Source organism: Dendrobium catenatum, unplaced genomic scaffold (assembly GCF_001605985.2).
Source record: "Dendrobium catenatum unplaced genomic scaffold, ASM160598v2 fragScaff_scaffold_1056, whole genome shotgun sequence".
Taxonomy (NCBI): Eukaryota; Viridiplantae; Streptophyta; class Magnoliopsida; order Asparagales; family Orchidaceae; genus Dendrobium; species Dendrobium catenatum.
The window spans coordinates 3,894,400-3,909,500 of record NW_021319518.1 but is presented as its reverse complement, the minus strand read 5'-3'; the positions used below and the strand labels follow the sequence as shown (position 1 = coordinate 3,909,500).

Genomic DNA, 15,101 nt, shown 5'->3' with positions numbered 1-15,101 from the left:
TGGTGTTGTTGGGGTCATATTTTCGAGACGTTCAGTTTGACTGCAAATTTATTGAAATCAGAATTCATATGATCCCAAATTTAATTTTTGAAAATTTTAATTTAATATTGCCTTGAGGTTCGTGCCTGACCAATATAATTTTTTGATAATATATGTCGAGAATAAAAAAATTTATTTTTATATATTATGAGATTTATTTGATCTTAAACTATAAACGTCCATTTATTTTCAAATTTAAGGCCAACTAAATCCATTAAATTATAAAGAGTAAATGAAAAGTATGAAAATTTTGTCTTGTATGAACCGGAGAACAATTAAAATGATCAAATAAAGCGTGATGAGACAGCAGTCGCCTCTTAAGATCGCGACATAAGGGGAATCTCGATCCCTTTTCCGTGGAAAAGGAACACGATGGCTTCTGACGCCGTTTCTTCCTTCCTTATTTGTAACGTTTTCTTGCCATCCACATGCTTGCACAGTGTTAACGCCACTTGTCAAAACTTGCATCTGGAAAGCTTTTTCCGTCTCAGAGACGTTGAGGCGCATAGGCAAGAGAAATAGTGAAATTTCCCCACGGTTCTCTTCGATTAAAGTTATGATTTTCGTGTTCACCGATCCAAGTATCATGCCTTTTCTTCAAGGCACGGGAAGCACTGTGGTGGTTAGATGTTGCTTGTGAGATGGAAGAAGAAGAGCCGCTTCTTCTCAGGTGTCTGCTCCTCTCCCACCCCTCCGTGCCAATCACAAGCTCCGAGATCGAAGCCACGTACCCTGCAGCCGACGATACTGAAAGCCGCGGCGGCTTTCTCTCATCTTCATCCTCGTCTCCGACACCGGCGCATTTTCCAGGCCGGAAATCCTTACTCCACCGCTCGAAGACCGCTCCGACCATGGACATCCTGCGAACCCTGCGATCTGAAGTCAGCGATGCCTACTCAAAGCAGCAACCGAAACTCGGTCCGTCCGTTTCCGTCCTCAATTACGCCGCCGCTCTCCTCCTCCTCTACTTGTGTCTCGGCGTGCTTATTTATTCTACCAACTCCGACGGCTACTCTGGCATCGAGACCCATCCCTCCGTCGATGCCCTTTATTTCTGCATCGTCACTCTCTGTACCATTGGCTACGGCGACATCACCCCCCTCACCCCGCTGACCAAAGCCATCTCGTGCATTTTTGTCCTCGTCGGCTTCGGCATCCTCGATGTGCTCCTTTCTGCTGCGGTTTCCTATCTCCTGGAGCTCCAGGAGAGCCTCATTTTAGCCGCTGGCGCTCGCGGGGTCGTTGCCTATGCGTTCGACGCCGAGAAGGGGCGGATGAGGATTAGGATGAAGGTGGGGATCGCGATCGGGGTGGTTGTTTTGTGTGTTGGGGCGGGGACCGTCGCGCTGCACTGGCTAGAGGATTTGGATTGGATTGATTCGTTTTATTTGGCGGTGATGTCGGTGACAACGGTAGGTTATGGGGATAGAGCGTTCGAAACTTTGAAAGGGAGAGTGTTTGCTTCCTTCTGGCTGCTGGTCTCGACGCTGGCTGTGGCGAGGGCCTTCTTGTATTTGGTGGAGGCGAGAATTGACCGGAGACACCGAAGAATCGCAAAGTTGGTGCTTCAGAGAGACTTGACGGTGGAGGATTTGATTGCTGCTAATATCAATCGTAATGGATTCATCAGGTACGGGGTTTCTTGTTTTCTCTCTCTTTTCTATTTATTTATTTATTTTATATATATTTGATATATCATCAAAAAAATTATCTTGATCTGACACGAATCTCGAAACAAAATCAAGTTATAAATTTTAAAAATTAAATCTAGGACCATTTGAACTCCAATTTCAACAAACTTATAGTCGAATTGAATGTCTCGAAAATACGTACCCAACAACATCAAATTCGACCCAATCCGAGCTCAAATGGATCTAAATCAATGACTCGAAGTATATTTGGAAGGTTCAAACCATAGTTTCGATTATCAAACATTTTTCAAATGTGACGTGCTTATAATCGAATCAAGCATCTCGACGAGACGAATCCAACGAGCCCAAGATCGCCAAATTCTGATATCATTAAGATTTTCAAATGTCTAGTAAACTGTCCATGCTCAAGGGAATCAACATCGATCATCTATTCAAACCACTCCTAAATTATTGGTCATGCAACTCAGAAAACTATAAATAAATCTCTCATTTCTTATGAGAGTGGACCCAAGGAAAGAAGATAAGGAAGATAGTTCTCTTGCCACCAGACTCCTTCTCGACCACCGTCGGACTTCAGCCTGGCCACCGACTATCGTCGAACTTCCACCCGACAACAGACCGACGAATGACTTCCGCGTCCATTCTCGGACTTTTTCTCGTCACTGGACTTTTGCCAGACTTCTACCTGATGTCGAACTTTCGCCCATAGCCAGACTTTTGTCCATCGTCGAACTTTTATGCTATATCGGAATTCCACCTGTCGCCTAATTTATACCTGACGTCGGAATTCCTCCCGTCGCCGGACTTCTATATATCCGTAGTCGGATTTCCACATGTCACCAAACTTTTATCGAACTTCTACCCGACGCCAAACTTCCTCCCGTCGTCAAACTTCTGTCCGACACTGGACTTCTGCCCGTCGTCAAATTTCTGCCAGTCGTCGGACTTTCGTCGGACTTCCGCCCAAAGTTGGTCGCTTTAGGTGAACCTTGCATATGCCAGAATTTTTAGCCTTCGTGAAGGTAATAACTTACACTCTCCGAGCACAGGGGACTCACACACTGCTTATTACGAATCTTGCTACAATTGAGGGATTCGGTCTAAAGGGCTAGGTTTATATGTATGAGAGGTTGTCTTTATTGTGCTCAACATGCCCATTAGCAGACTTTCTTGTTAACGAGGGTTGAGTTAATAGGATATGTTTGCTATTTGATTTTGATCTTTTATTTTTAGAAAATCTAACATAAAGAAGCAAGCATGTTGGGGCCAGAATTTGCATACGACATGCTAAAGTGAATCGGCTCAGAATAGGGAGGCCACCTTATTAAACAAAGACTTTCTTTTTTCTGGGGGCCTTGACTCTGCTATAAGTCTTGTGCCTGAGGGCTTTACCTCACCTACAAAAAGTAGTTGGAATCGCTTCCAAACTTAAATCTTGGTAGGGACTTGGCAGGCTCCCACCTTAGTTTGTTGGCCTCTAATTAAGGTCAGTTGATAGTATTTTGGTTTCTTCGCACTCATCGTAAGCAACAAGTTGGACGATGTCTGGATAGGCGAGTGAAGTGTGTGGTCTTGTTTCCTAGAAAATGGTAAATATTCTATGATACGAGGCTCCGGACAGTATGTGTGATTTCTTTGCAGCACTAGTAGTTCATTAAGGTGCTAATGGGAAACTTTGAATGTCGAGAGAAAGGGCCTCTGCCTTAGATCGAAGGATGGTTTGAAAGAGGACTAGTTAGGTGTATGTGAACATTAAGAGGAATATAGAACGAGTCGCTGCGACCGAGCAAGGGAGAGAACATCCAACAGAACTCTAATCCTAATGGAGCCATCTCTAGCTTTCTCAATTTTGCTTCTGTTGCTGATTATGTTGTCCTATTTGGCCAATCCTTTGTATTCTACTTAACGATTTTAGAGAAAAAAGTCGCATCTCCTTGTACACAAAAGCAGTGTTGCTTATCTACTCCCAATGTTTTCAAGCATTGGATTTTCAAATTTGAATGTTCCAGAAATGAAAGCCTTGCTACTAATGTTCATTGTGCTCTTCTTCAAGTGGATGACTACCGAGTTAAAGATCAGAGTAAAGCTTTTGTTGTGAATGTTACTCATCTTTTTTCGGTGCACACTAATGTTCATATTTTTTAAGCATTTCTACTGAATATATTGGACTTAGGAAATTTTGGCTAGAAATACTGAAAATTTATTTATTAATAGCCAGTCATAGCTCTTATGCTAATACTCTCGTTTATCTTACCAGCAAGTCAGAGTTTGTAATATACAAATTGAAGGAGATGAGAATGATCGAAGAGAGAGATATATTGCAGATTTGCAATCACTTTGCAAAGCTTGATCGTAACGATACAGGCAAAATTATACTCCCAGATTTATTTAACAGTTGATGGCAACGTAAAAATGTTTGTGCTTTGCATTTTTATTGCCCAACCCTACAGTGGAAAATTACAAGGGTTCATTTGGTACGGCTTTTTTACTATTTTTTTTACAAAAATTTGTAAAAAAGTTTGTGCTTTTCATTTTTATTGCCCCACCCTACAGTGGGAATTTATAAGGGTTCATTTGGGACGATTATTTTACTATATTAGAATTTTTATAATTTTTTTAAGAAGCATTAAAAATGCCGTCCCAAACAAACGAAGTCTCAGGCTTTGTTTGAGACAGTTTTTTTATTGCTTTCTAAAACGGAGTTTTAGTTAAAAAATAAAAAAATTTGTACTAAAATTCCGTTTTAGAAAGCAATAAAATAACCGTCCCAAACGAAGCCTAAATTGTGGCTTTCTTCCGTTTTTTAAAGTTATACTTTGATTTCTTAAATTGTGCTTATTTTAATCAATCTTAGCTGCAGTGGGGTTGAGTATCTCTTATGTTCATAAAATACATTTTATTTTAAATAGAGATTATTCCTTTGTCTGAATCTCCCCGACTCACTCATAATGATTAGTTTTATACATTCAATGTTAACTTTCCCCTCAAAATACGGTTAATAATTTGCCCCTTGGCTTTTTTGATAACCGTTAGAATTTAAATGGACTTGCTCCTAGATAAATATGAATCGCTAAAATTAACTTTATTTAATTAAAAATTGAATATTGTTTGATTAAAGTTCAGAACCAATCTGTTTGGCGAGAGGGTTCGGTTGGGCTGAACAGAGCTTGCATGGACTGTGTTTCTTGATAGGTAGGATCATTACGGTACCAGCATTTGAGGGCTGTGTGGCCTTGCTTATTGCATATATGGCATATAGTATTTCGATTAGCTAATCTATCATTGCGGTTGGGTGTGTTGGAGGTGCGTGTATTGCGATTTAGTTGGCGCCCGAGAGGAAAAGAGTTGCGACAACGTCCACGGTCACGGGGAGCAGCGAGGGCGACTAGGTTGTTGGAGAGATTAAGAGATTGAAGTTCTTTTTGAGTTTCTTGTGCAAGATTCACTTCTTCGCTGCAAAAAAGTGTATAGAGATCCGTCAAGGGATATGGGTTGGAGGTTTGTTCGAATCGAAGTTTTAAAAGCCTGGTAGGTCGCGGGTAGGCCGTTTAGCATATATAGAACTTCGGGATCGATTGTACTTCCTGTGGCGGAGATGGCATCAACCTTGGATTTCACGGTGAGCAGATACTGAGACATGGATTGGTCGCCTTTTGAAAGATGATGGAGCTTGTTCTTTAATTGAATGAGACGGGATCGGGTTGAAGCTTGCAGGTGATGGGCGAGCGTAGCCCAGATTTCAGCACAGTGAGATAGAGATAGCACGTAGGGTAAGATTGATGGGGTGATGATTGAGAACAAGGCAGCGATAATATTCTGGTCAAGAAAGTTCCAGTTATCGGAGGAAGAGTTAGAAAGATGATCGGAGGGCGGACCGAGGTAAGTGCCATCAAGATAACCTTTAAACCCATTTACCGTGAAAATCTTTTCGACTTGCGATCTCCACAGCGGGTAGTTGTCGGTGGTGAGCGGGTTTGAGACAAGAGTTTTGAGATTGTTGAGAACGAACTTAAGTTGAGGTGGGATTGTGATTGAAGAATGAGGTTTAGTGGAGTTCGTGGATGGAGAGGAGGTTGTAGATCCGTCCATGAAAGAAGAAGCAAGACTTGCAGGAGGAGAGGGTGGCAGGGTGAACAAGAAAGAATTAGAATAGAAACTAAAGAAGGAAGAAGGAACACTTATCTATGCTCTGATACCATGATGACGCTTCTAAGACAGAAGTCGCAAGTCACAGCCAGATAGAAAAGAAAGAAAGATAAATCATGTATATATCTTTATGAGTAATACATACATGTATATATAGATCTAGAATGATGTTATGTAAGCCTGCGGAACAACGTATTAGTCTAATGTGTATCTAACTGAGTTGGTTGGGTTAACAAAGAGAATATTAATCGGGTTTAATAAATTATTGATTATGAATTTTGCTTGAATTATCTAGCACCATGAATTCATTAAGCCAAAGTGGTCTAAAGTCTCGAGTTTAACAATAGTTGAATATCATAAGTTGACTGCAGATTAGATCTTCTTTTCAATTTTATGGAATTGTATAATTTGCTTAAGAGATTTACAAAGTTGCCTAGTTATGCAAATTGCTCGCCGGAAAAGAAATGGCGACTTGCTCCAAGTATTCACTAGTAGATTAGTTATCTTCAAAATAACTCATTAAGGATATTTACACTCAATCTAAAAATTGCTTGAAGTTCCCATCTAGTAGACAGATATAGCCTTCCATTACATAATAAGGTATACCATCTCTCTCTCTCTCTCTCTCTCTCTCTCTCTCTCTCTCTCTCTCTCTCTCTCTCTCTCTCATGCACACACCTTTGTATTCAGTTTGATTCGCACTATATCTATTTAAAGGGTTCAAGTCTATCTTCTATATATCAATTTAATCAAGAATAGTGTCTAAAACTAGATCTTTTTCTTCCACTTACTACTATTTGAGCTTGATTCATATCTACAATAGAGTATTAATATCTTTCATAGGCAATATTTGATTCAGTGTCCTTAATGGTGCCTCTGAAAGTACCTAAGTTAAAAAACTCAGTTATGAAGCATATTTGAAAGAGTAAATTATCCTTCAAAAGAGAGCAACCTAATGAGTATGCCTCGTTAAACAACTACATCACACGGAGGATTGTTTGATGAGGATGGTCAGATAATTATTAAAGTCTTACATGTAAGATGTTCCTCTTGCATAATCCCCTTAAGAGCGAGGTTTATCCTGTTACAATTCGGGAGCTCGACTATATATTTTAATGATTACAAACACTAACCTTTCTTATTTCTAGGTTAGATATTGCATTTATTCTTTTGTGTCACTAACCTTTCAAATACAGCATATATCGAGAAAAAGTAAAGAATCAACACTCAAAATAGTGTAGCATAAGTATATAAGTCAGTTTGTGTTTGACATTGTACTTTTCATTTATAAGTCATTTTCTGTATTAGGTGTATATTGACAAGGGAATCATGCACACACTAAGGGGATTAAAAGTTGAATATTTAATTTTTTTTTATGATTCAAATCTTTCTGTACAATCTGTTCAATCAGAAATTAATTCAAATATTTAATTAAATGAGATTACATTAAATTGGGCTATAACAAATCATATTGTACTAGCACCACATCATAAATGATAATCATCTATTTTAAAAGTCCTAGCATCAAATCCTATTGACTTAAATTAGACAAATTTAAAATTTGAATTGATTGTATTGTACGAACTATTTCGTACTGTACGAATATTAATTAAAATTACCTAATTTAGTTTTGACGAATAAAGAATCAAATCAAATTATCATTAATGTTTGTATTGTACAATTCACCCTATAATTTGCTGAATAATTTGTGATTCGAATGAACTAATCGTACTATATGAGCTATGCATCATATTGTTCGATTAAAAGGCTTAGTATTGAAAATCATGATTTTTGAGTGCCCGCTTTATAAACTTTTATTATGTCTTTAGGACAAGAGTTCTTAAGCAGTCAATGATGTTTTTTTCTTGGGAGAGAGCTTAGAGAGTCCATTTCAAGGGAGAAGAGAGGAGGTGAGTTTGAGAGAGGGAGTTTGCCTTAAGGGAGTTAAGGGGGTGAGGGCATCAACACGGTTTCTCTTAGCTAGCTTACATATTGGGTCCTCTAGTTGTGTTTTTGTGGAGCTCTTGGAGAGGAGCTCTAAGAAAGAGTCTTAGGTGTGAAAGACTCACTAGTTGAGGAGGCTAAGATCAGCAACTACAATATTGTGATAGGAAGCAGAAGGAGTGATCAACGTCCCTGTAAGAGTGAGGAGTCGAAAGGAGGGACAACATCTCCGCTAAGCTTGGAGGCAAAAGGATGGATAACATCTCCATCGGGCCAAGGAAGTAAGAGGAGGGATCAACATGTCCGCTGGGCTGACGAGGCAAAAGAAGGGATAGCATCTTCATTTTGCCGAGTAGAAAAGAGTATGGAGAATCTTTGGAGTTTGTAAATGTTATTCTTCATGTTTGATAAGAGAGAAGGGCTTATACACCTAGCTATGTGCTGAATGAGTTCAAGTTAGTGCAAAACAAAAAAGGAGGACCATTGGGGAATGGACATAGGTCATTTCAATCGGACCACTATAAATTCAGTTTGCGTACTCTTTTACCTTCTTATAATTTATTATAGGCACTCTAGTTTTCTTTTAGTTATCTATGTGGAAGATTTGTTTAATTTACTTTTTGTTATAGTTGTGAGAGAATTATTAGGGTGATAAATTTCTAGTTGAATTTTTTGTTTTTAAAATTAAAAACAAAACTTATACATAATTTTTTTAAAGTTTACAAAATCGTGTTTGCTTTTGATTCTTGTTTGAGTAGTTTATTCTCTTAAATGATTATGTATATCTCATTTTTTTATCTTGAGCAAAAGATTTTAAAAATATAAATTCCCCCCCCCCCTCTTGGTGCATCTCATACTTTTAATTGGTATCAGAGTGGGGTCTCAAAAATAGTATTTTAAAAAACCTTGAGAAAATTGATCATGGCACATTTTGGTAATCGTAATACTGCGGAGGATTATTTCATAAATCATCCATCCTTGTTTGACAACATACCATTTATTTTCTAGAAAATTCTAATGTCTACATTTTTACAATCTATAGAATACTGCATGTGGATGTTGGTACAAGAGGGTTACACTGAACCTTTTAAACTTTTGAATGGCATTAAAACTCAAATATTATTTAGTGAATGGAATAATGAGGATAGGGAACTTGCGTGCTTAAATGCAAAATACTTGAATTATTTTTTTTGCGCATTGAAATCAGAAACTACATAAAAGTGTCCACATCTACTACTGGTAAGGAGATATGGGATAGACTGTGTATCACGTATGAAGGAATCAGTGAGACTAAACATTCTATATTAAATATTTTATTACATAACTACGAACTCTTTTGTATGAAATCTAGTAAAACTATATTCGACATGTACACTAGGTTCACCTAAATAGTGACATCCTTGTATACACTAAGTAGAGAGATATCAAATTCTTAAAAAGTCAATAAAATTTTAAGATGTTTACCATGTTCTTACGATGCTAAAATGACTACAATTACTGAGTCCAAAGATTTAAATATTTATTCAATTGACAATTTTCTTGGGTCACTCATTGCTTAAGAGCAAGGAGTGAATCAAAAGAAAAATGATGCAAGAGAAAAGAAGAATGAGCGAACAGTAGCTCTAAAAGAAAATAATTCAGAAAGTGACAGTTCTGCGGGTTTATGGTTTAGTAAATTTAAACTCTGCTGATTAAGCGGCGCTCAGGCCAATTAGATTTTGACTATATTAAGAATAATAGTACATAATATTAAGTTGGAGCTATGTACTCCCGGTTAAGTCCCAATTAGTTTAATCTTCTTTTATATGGTCAAAAATTGGAAGTCTTGTTTCTCAGCACCACTTATAGGATATGATGATTACATCAGAAGGATATGTGGCTACCGTAAGAATGGAGCAATGATCATAGCACTCTTCTCTAATTTATTGTGGACTTTGAAAGATGCAGGATATATGACGGGAAAATAAAATATACTTGGGGGCATTAATTTAGATTCATAGGTTGGTTTAATGTATAACTCAAAAATGGCAAAACATTAAGATAATGAACTCAAATCCAACCCAGTTATGAAATGATATAAAATCTCAACCCGAACCTGACTCAATCAAACCTAAATTCAGTTCAACGTGACATGAAAATGACGTTGTGCCATATTAGTACTACTAACCTCACCATAAATTGATACGATTATCCAATTTGGACATAATTATTGAATTATATATATCGATAGTTTAATAAGTATTCATATAATATTTTTTATATGTATTCAAATTGGTTTATTGGCTAAGCATTGAATTTTATAGTGAGTGTCTACATTCTAATAGATTATAAGGTTGTAGGGAGAGCCACTTTTATTTTAGTTAGTATAAATATATAATTAATTGAATAGAAATTTTTCTTTTATAACACAATCATTTTGATTTCTCTCTCTCTCTCTCTCCATCAATTGACTCTCTTATCTCTTATTGCTGCAACACCCCGATCAATATCATAAACCTTGTTTCTTTTTTATTTATTTTGTTGATTAAGGCTTCGTTTGAGACGATTTTCTTACTGTTTCTTAAAGCAACTTTTTAGTACAACAAATAAAATTTTTATACTAGAAAGCTGCTCTAAGAAGCAATAAGAAAGCCATCCCAAACGAAACCTAAACAAAAGCAAATTTGACCCTTAACAAAACACAATGGAGAAAAAGATTCATATATATAGCCGACACCACATAGTTGGATAAAAATTTGATATTATTATTATTGTTGTATTAAATAAAAGCAAATTCCTATGTGGTTGATGTAAGAATAAGCATTTTTATACATGTGATAATATAGAATTCCATAATTTTTTAAAGAATATATGATTATAAAAAATAATTCCAAAATTAAGGAAGCAAGCGACCAATGAAGAAGCTATAAAATTTATGTCCTTATAACAGATACTAATAAGCCTTTATGTATGTAAAATAATCATCAGCATGTATTAATAATAAATATTCATTTGGAGCTGTACGGGTTGGGTTAGTTGGGAACAAGGTCGGGCCCAAGGGCAGGAAAAATTATTAAATGCGGAGTGCGCATCATTCGCACAAGCACTAGATACCTAACGGTACCGAGTGCGGGTACCGCTAGGTACCTAATATTTATATGAACAGTTCTTCCCATCCACACTCCGCACCTAATAATCTCTTCAAGTACAGGCGGCTCATACTATGACTATAAGTATTAAGTAAGATATCCGATCCATTAAAGTTGAACTGTTGAAGTACTTAGAATTTTAACTTTTTTGGTTACCGGCAGCAATTAATGTGGAGTGAGGACATTATTTGATTATTTCCTTGGTTGGCAGCTACTCAACCGTCATATTGTCTAGTTGATCCTGCAGGATCATTGGACCACATTTTCTCTTCTTTTTATTTATTTAATTTTTTTTAAAATATTTAAGTCAGTTAAGATAAATTCATATACACATTAGATATACAAGTCTCGAATTCAAAATCTCTTAATTGATATTCAAAACTTTCAACCATCAGATCAAGATGAGTTGTGTCATTTTATATATCTTCTTTGTTATAGGTTAGGAAAAATAAATTTTGAAGGGTTTAGTTTCTAAGTGAGTCAATTAATTAACACTAAACGGTATTAAGTGTAAATGGCGAATTTATGGATACATGCAATGGAGGAACTTCACTTGTGACATTGGTGATGTACTAATACTTATATTTATCTCATAACATTTATAATTATCGACTTAGAAAAATAATTTGTAATTGTTGTACTTTATTACTAGATTGAGGGAGTCAATAGGTACATTGAAAAACTTGGTGTTTGTCTTCATAGGCATAATGATATTGACAATAGTTTGTCAATTATTATTATTTAGAGGGCAACATAGAGCATGCACTTATTATGTGATAATGAATACCATGGTAAAGATTAAAATTGATAGTTTTTACGAAGAGTATCACTTGACTTCCAAGACTTATAGAAGAGTTTACTTCTTTAGCTACTACGATAAAACTCATCCAAAACTATTTATCTTTTGAATAAAGCTGGCCTTAAGTGACGGGCTAGCACTTCCTTCCCTATAACTGATACAACTTAATAACGTACGACATGCAAAGGAGCATGCCAAAGAAGCATTGCGAAAACCATTAAAGAACACTTAAAGCATGATTATCTTCCTTATTAGCCAATTTGAATTACAAATTCTTGAATGGTGACTTTAACGATGATGCTAATTAGCAGGAAGTGACCTATAAATATACAAAGTTAGATGGTATAGGTTTTTCGTGCAAACATGGATCGCAACAACTTAGACCAAATTAAAGTGTCAATTATTATTCTTTATGTTTAAAGTTCTATACACATAAAACATGATTAATTGCGTATGCTAAAAATATATATTCAATTGAAAAAGACGTCGCCTATGAGATTCAGGTTGAAACAAAGATAGTTATTAAATTACCTCTATTGGTAAAACCTAGGAGTGGTTGTATGAAACAAATAGAAAGCCTTAAAAGAAAAAGAAATACATGGTCTAACATAAGTTTAACCGATATAAAATTAGAGGCCATAATATAGTTATTTATAAGACTAAGTGCCCATTTCCTTCATAATTATTATCTTATATGTATCAACTTTTATTTTTAAAATGTTGTTAAAGAGCAATTGTATTATGATACACTTCTTCTTTTTTTCAAGTATTATACATATTAGTTTTTTTTTTAATTTTTTTTATACATATTAGTTAATAGTGTTGTAGATAAATTTGTTTTGTTATATATATTGTAATCACTCTTTATTGTATTAATTATGTTCAAATATATTATAATCATATTTGATAATTATTCAACCAATGTTATAATCACGTGGTCTAACATGAATCAACTTTTATCTATCTTTATAAATATTTTAGCATAGAATAATTATAAGTATATTATAAATTTTTATTAAATCTAGTAAATTATATATTCATCCCAAAATAAATTTAATGAACTGATAAATTATCCAAACTAAACGGTTCTGAGTAAAATCCGCCTTCAATATTTTGTTCTATCTTGTTGTTCTGTGGGAGCAGCAGAACCGCCAGTTCGCCCTTCAAAATGATTGTACTACCCTTTGCTCTTTCCCATGAAGAGGGCATTTATATTTATCGCAGACTATACGATGTAACAGTGGCTCTGCATCTCTTTTAAAGGTCAAAACGAGAAAAAATTTCTCCCCCACTTGTAAATTCTATCCAAGAATTTGACGTAAAACTTGAAGCGCATTGCTGCGTCATTTTCTTCTGAAGTTGGTCTTAACATGTTAGTGCTATCTTAGTAGTCAATTTATGTAAGCAATCACCTTGTGTGTGTGTCTATATATATATATATTTTTTTTTGAGAGAGAGAAAGTTAATTATTAATATATATATTTCATATCAATCATGTTGAACTTAGTAACAAACAAGTTCAAACTGATTGTTTTCATGAGTCAAGTAGATCGAATCAAATTAGTTAGAAACCAAAAGCTCCTCATCTTATATCTGAAAAACTCTAATTCATATCTCTTCAAATTAATGACATGAAATTAGTATCTTTTTTATGATAAGATTTTATTAAGTCATGTTATATCATTTATATATATTTATTTTTTTAAGATAGCATTGTCTACTCTTTTTTCGAGTGATGTATTAGCCATGAATAAAGTTGGATTTATCAATCAATATATTTGAATTCAAGTTAGGTGAAAAAATTTAATAAAATTCTAAGACTCCTTAAATTTTTTTTTCGAAATATATTGGTTTTATTCCTATATTTTTAAAACTAAAAACTTTCTTATTTTTCAAAATAATATTTATGATATATATTTATTATAACTCTATTATAACCATAATATGTGTCATTTTAAAATTTAAATATATGTTTTTTTAATTCGTAAGTGATTTATATGAAGTTTCAAAGAGGATGGATCGAAGATATTTGGTCAAAGGAAAGGTGCTGAAACAAAAGGTAATAAATCAGTTAAAAAGACTTTTAAAGTTCAGGACAGTAACTGCGCTAACAGTGGAAAGATTCAGTTGCAGCAGACCGGATAATTAGTGAGGGTGTTTTCGTCAATTTCTTATATCTAAACGCGATGTTTTTTTTTTTTTTTTTTTATTAGGGGCAAAGCCATTAATCAAGTAAACAAAAAATAATTATAAGTAAAAAGAGAAAAAATAAGCGAGCAAAATTGCTCAGACAAAATTGAGTAAGAACTCGTAAGCAGCATTAAAAACTGCAAAACCAAAACCTACAGCAAAAGAGCAAAAAAATAAAAAATGCCTGGACTCACGACCCGAAACATGACCAGAAACATGATCCGAATCCGACCCAAAAATATCCGGGTTTGGGTCAACCCGTTTTAAAAATTGGGTCTTTTATGATTGACACAGCAATTTGAAATTGACCTGAAAGTGGCACGAAAACTCAAATTTTACCCGAAAACCCGAGATTGGCCCGTTTTGTCCCGAAAATTGAATATTGACCCAATTTTTGACCTGAAAAATTATCAATTTTAGGTGAACTTCGGGTCATTCGTGTCGGGTCGGGTTGATCGGTCCCGAATCAGGTCGGGTTCGGGTTGACCCGAACAGTGCCGGATCAATTCCATTTTTGACCCGAACCCGACCTGCTGACCCGAATTGACACCCCTAATCGCAGTGATGTTGCGAACTCAGAATATAGTGGCACCCTTGATTGCCCGAATACCATCCGAAGGGATGTCAGGATGGGAAACATCATCGTCCAAGGCATAAAAAATTAAATCAAGATTAACAAATTTGTTGCACATCCATTTCACAAAGGCAACAAGAACACATTTGAAATACTAAAGCAGCAATATAGCTTGCAATAGGGGTGTCAATTTTTGACACGACCCGAAATCCGACCCGAACCCAAGCCGGAAAAATTCGGGTCCGAGTCAACCTGGACCCGAAACAGGTCGGATTTGGGTTCAACAAATCAACCCGTTTTAAAAATCCGAAAATAACCCGAAATTGACACGAAAACTCGTATTTAACCCGAAAACCCGAGATTGATCCGTTTTGACCAGAAAATCGAAGATTGACCCGATTTTTGACCCGAAACTAGCAATTTTGGTTCAAACCCGGGTCATTCGTGTCGGGTCAGGTTGACCCGGACCAAATCGGGTCCGAAAACTCGACCCGTTTTTTAAACCGGGTCGGGTTCGGATTTACCCGAATAGTGCCGAGTCAGTTCCAGATTCGACCCGAATCCAACCCGTTGACCCGAATTGACACCCATAACCTACAATAACCTTGCCAAAAAAGAATATACCAGTC

The 15,101-nt window shown here is 35.9% G+C and overlaps 1 protein-coding gene across 1 annotated transcript; it reads left to right on the top strand.

The window, feature by feature from the left end:
* Positions 1-350: 350 nt before the first annotated feature.
* LOC110108754 (two-pore potassium channel 5) lies at positions 351-4,305 on the top strand. The gene is made up of 2 exons (XM_020839521.2): positions 351-1,669; positions 3,949-4,305. The coding sequence occupies exons 1-2, from the start codon at positions 681-683 to the stop codon at positions 4,088-4,090; spliced, it is 1,131 nt and encodes a 376-aa protein (XP_020695180.1). The 5' UTR covers positions 351-680; the 3' UTR covers positions 4,091-4,305.
* The last annotated feature ends 10,796 nt before the right edge of the window (positions 4,306-15,101 follow it).